Source organism: Volvox carteri (genome assembly GCF_000143455.1).
Source record: "Volvox carteri f. nagariensis unplaced genomic scaffold VOLCAscaffold_110, whole genome shotgun sequence".
NCBI classification, from domain to species: Eukaryota; Viridiplantae; Chlorophyta; class Chlorophyceae; order Chlamydomonadales; family Volvocaceae; genus Volvox; species Volvox carteri.
The window spans coordinates 12,822-17,085 of NW_003307653.1; the positions used below are offsets into that span (position 1 = coordinate 12,822).

Here is a 4,264-nt window from a genome sequence, read left to right on the forward strand (position 1 = left end):
ATACGAAAATTTTAAACAGTTTAACAGTTCATGTGGAAGCGTTTGCGGTGCAACTGGCGCGAACAGGACACCAGAGGTCACAGGAATTACAGCTCTTATGACTACTAGCAGTATGTGTGCGTGGTTGTTACAGCAGTAGATCTTAGGGACGAGGGGTACCTGACGGCAATGCATGGGCTCCATCGATGCATGTGCCTCGGCATGAAGGGTGAATACAATACGTTTCATATGCACAGACCTCATAGTTTGCAGCATTTTAAGGGAGGTCAAATGTGTTTCGCACGCAGCAGCTAGTGCAGCTTTGGCCCGAACACTGTATATACGAGCGGCCTACATAAAGGCATACCTGTATACAACGATTATAGGCTCTCACAGCTTTCTTGCGTACACATGGTAACCTATAGCCTACAGGCCTATAGACCATGCTGTATACAACAGATCGCCTATAGGTGTGTTGTATACGATCATATACGCGAAATCACCTATACTCCACATATTCCGCGGTCCTACCTATTAGGCGATGGCCCGGCCTATAGGTGACTTCCAATTTTAGAGACGGAGACAGCCTTAGTCTTAGCTATAGGCTAAGGAACCATTTTCGGAAAAGTCGAGTCCAAGACTCAGACAATTGAATAGTAACGGCTGCCGTGCAATGTGAGGCGAGGACCAAACAAATGATCGTTGATACCAAAATGTAACAGCCGTCCCTTACCCTAGGCTTTTCTGTGGAAGTGTTGGGTTGCAAGGCCGTGGGAGGAGAGGGCCTCGACCGCGAAGGACGGCTAAGCGTTAGGAGCGAGAAACGATACGGGAAATCCGAGTTTTAAGACATACGTCGTGAACGGTGACAGCAAAGTCTTGAACCCTGAACACTGGTATAGTGATACGAAAGTGTCTGGCCGAAGCACTTCACCAGGGTGGCTTAAATGCGGCCCACCTGGCGCCATCTCCATTCCTGGAGTCTTGCTGTCGTACGCTAGGTTGTGATAGCGCAACAGAAAGCGAGTTCGTAAAGGTTAACGAGTATGGTTGGTAACTACGGGACCGTACCGTTACTGTGATTATGCTTTGATAGCTTAAAGATATCCTAAGGTAAATGTAGCTTGCTACATTCACTCCCTTACTATCATCTACTAATCAAGGGCCAATTTCTCCTTCTCCTTACTTAAATATAGTGGGTGCCTTAAAAATGAAGGAAGAATATCAGTAGCGGAATTTTTCTTGTAAATCTTACATTGTCACATAATAATTCCAAAAACTCCCATCGAATTACAAAGGTTTAAAAGTAAAGCTAGGGCAGCCGCGTAAAAATTTCAATGAAGAAAAACTACGAGAGTAAGCTAACTACAAGCCAATTGGCCAAAAATTCCAAAGTTGCTTAAGCAAGAAAAATTGCTTTAGGACCCGGAAAAAGTCCGGGCTATTAAAGCAGCAATTGTGAAGGCTTTCAAGGTATGAGACCTTGGAGAATCGTGTTTTGGGGCATGGAGATTAGAAAGGAGAAGTCGGGTGAGCTGGTGTTGTCGCAATGCAGGTACATTGAGCAGCTGCTAGAGCGTCATAAGATGGTGGACGCCAAGCCATGGTCTACCCCTTTGCCTCCAGTTTTTAGGTGCACACCTACTGGGGACCGAAAGGAGCTGCTGGGCAATCCCACGGAGTATAGGGCTTTGGTGAGAGAGTTGAAGAAGCTTTAATTGAATTAATGTAAAAACTCAACTACCTAGCGCGGCCTGACATTTCTTATGCATTGGGTGTTTTGTCCCTCAAGTCCTGCAGTCTGTCAATATACTAACCTTACATTAATTACAACATTTGTAACACCTTTATCGTGTCCGATCTCTTCGCCGGCAACCACATTTTGAAGTAGCGGTCAGCGCCAGCTGTGCCGCCATTGATTCTTCAACATTCCTTTACAACGTGTACAGGCAATCAGTAGCAAATCACCTGTTTCCGAGTACTACCCGAGCTGCTCTGGTCGCGCCACGATTGCCAAGATCAGAACCAGAAGCACCAAATGTCAAACCGCCGACAGAGGCAGAAGCTGCCGACTCGGTAGGCTTACCCGACCCACCGCTTGCCGTCTCGATAGCTAAGAGCTTCGAGGTGACGTTCACCATGTTCAAATCGCCATCGTGCATCAATAGTGACATCGTTACCATGCTAAACTGACTGGGCAAACCAACGAGCATGGTATAATACATTGCAGATGTACAGCCGTCTGTCGAGTGTCATAGTTAAAACAAGGCGGTTGGGGAACGAGATACATGTGTGACGTTGTGTGCCAGCATTGGCATGCACACCATTCCAAATCCTTTCGATGGTGGAGGTTAAAGTGTCCCTAGTCCATAGATGGTGGTGACCTGGGATAAAGTTGACTTGTGAGCCGACCAAAATTGGAGTTGAGCCCGCCGTCGATCCGGCAGATTCCGTTGGATGCTGGTGGTGGGTGCGGAACCTAAGCGATCCACTGAGACATTGACCAGGGTGACTAGATGAGGGTGCCCCGAAATACCGGGGAAGGCAGGTTTCGCCGGATAGAGGCCATGGGTGAAGATATGCCCCCCTGTCCCACACATCATATAACATGCATCCATTCAGTCCCACCCCCTTCCCTTCCCTTCCCTTCCCTGCCCCGCCCTGCCCACGTGCATACCTCATTCCCCGGTACGCACACATCCCCTCCTTCCCGCAAGAACAAAACAGATCAGGGCCCGCAGATGCGGTAAGGTTATCATCTCGTCCTTCATAGTTCCTCCTTGCTCTTGTTGCTCTTCTTGCCACCCTTCTTTTTCTTTTTCTTGCTACTGCTCTTCTTGGCCTTCTCAGCCGCCCTACGAGCCTCCTCCTCCGCCTGAGAGGGACAGCCAGGGGGTGAGAGCAGGGGCGGGGGAGGGCGGGGGGGGAGGCATACGATCGTCCATTAAAACACATCACACCACAGCATGTCATATCACATCAAATCACATACAGCGCCCCAACAGCATCCCCCACCCCGTTTCCTAAAGCACGGTAATGATAATGCAGCTGGCCTGTGCTTCGTTTTCCATGCCCCATGCATATCTCAACCTCTTCCTTTCCCTGCAGTCAGATCGCCCCGAACCCACCACCACAACACAGATGTACACCGGGTATAATGGGTATCCAGGGTGCCTCCGTACCTTGAGCTGCTCCTCAATTTCCTGCAGTCTCTCCGCCTTAGTCCCCCCGAGCCCCGCACCGCCCTCCACCTCCTCAGACAAGATGTCGTTAAGGTCAAACTCCTCCTCCACGGCACCGGCACCGGCAGCCGGTTCTTCAGGTGCAGCCGCCCGCCCTGTGTCCCTGGCGGCAGCATGGTCGGAGGAGGTGTCACCCTTGCGGATCTCCGGCAGGTCCTGAGGGACAGGGCCACGCGGTAGCGGCAGGACCAGGGGGCAGCCGGGTGCAGAGCAGGGAAGCCGGTTAGAGGGGCGGTTAGAGAGGTTTGGAAGGAGCCGGAGCGGTCCCACCTACCCACTTAGCAACCCCGCGAACCCCCTGATACACAGCCCACCTGCAGCGGCTGTGTCCTGATCTTGGCACTCAGCACGTCTGTGATGAAGCGGGACACCAGCTCGGGACGGAGACGGGGGGACCCCCGGGAGCTGTCCAGGAGGGAGAGGAGGGGCGGATAGGGCGGCGGGCGTGGGGAGGAACGGGGAGGAATGGGGTTCGTAGTAAACTGTGAACTAAGCCCTCCTGGGGGGAGACTGTTTGGGAGGTGGAATGGGGGGTTGCCCACGCTTGGCAAGCCATCCATCCATTCACCTACGCCCCCAAACCACGTTTCCCCCCTCCCCCTCCCGTTCACCTCTCCGCCTCTCGCGAGTGCAGTACTCCGAACCTCATCCTGCGTGTGGACAGCGCCACCAGCACGGGCAGGTCGCTGGACAGCACCCCGAACGACTGAAGAACAGGAGGAGGGGGAGGCATCGGGGCCATCAGCGGAGGCGGCCATCAGGTAGGGCAATGCGTGGGATCGTACAGGCCAGGTACGGACCAATGCATTGATGTGTCCAATCAATCAAGTGGTGAACGATGGGGTTTAGGGTTTTCATTCCTTCCCCAAACAACCTTCCGATCTAGGCAATCCCCTCGCTCTCCACCCCCACCCCACACACATCCCACACACATCCCACACAACGAAACACATCCGACTCCCTGTTGTATCGCGGCACTACCCCGGGAAATGTACCGGGGGTCGGCGGATGTCAAAATCCCCCCGAGTGACGCAACCCGCCCC

The 4,264-nt window shown here is 52.7% G+C and overlaps 1 protein-coding gene across 1 annotated transcript in view; it reads right to left on the reverse strand.

Moving 5' to 3' along the window:
- Window positions 1–2,628: 2,628 nt before the first annotated feature.
- Window positions 2,629–4,264, reverse strand: part of VOLCADRAFT_108380 (uncharacterized protein) — a gene marked incomplete at its 5' end in the record, with an annotated part of 10,556 nt that continues 8,920 nt past the window's right edge. Inside the window, 4 exons of the mRNA XM_002958881.1 lie at window positions 2,629–2,854; window positions 3,162–3,377; window positions 3,536–3,626; window positions 3,833–3,927. Coding sequence (XP_002958927.1) covers window positions 2,747–2,854; window positions 3,162–3,377; window positions 3,536–3,626; window positions 3,833–3,927 — 510 coding nt within the window. The 3' untranslated portion in view covers window positions 2,629–2,746. The remainder of the gene's footprint in view (window positions 2,855–3,161; window positions 3,378–3,535; window positions 3,627–3,832; window positions 3,928–4,264) is intronic.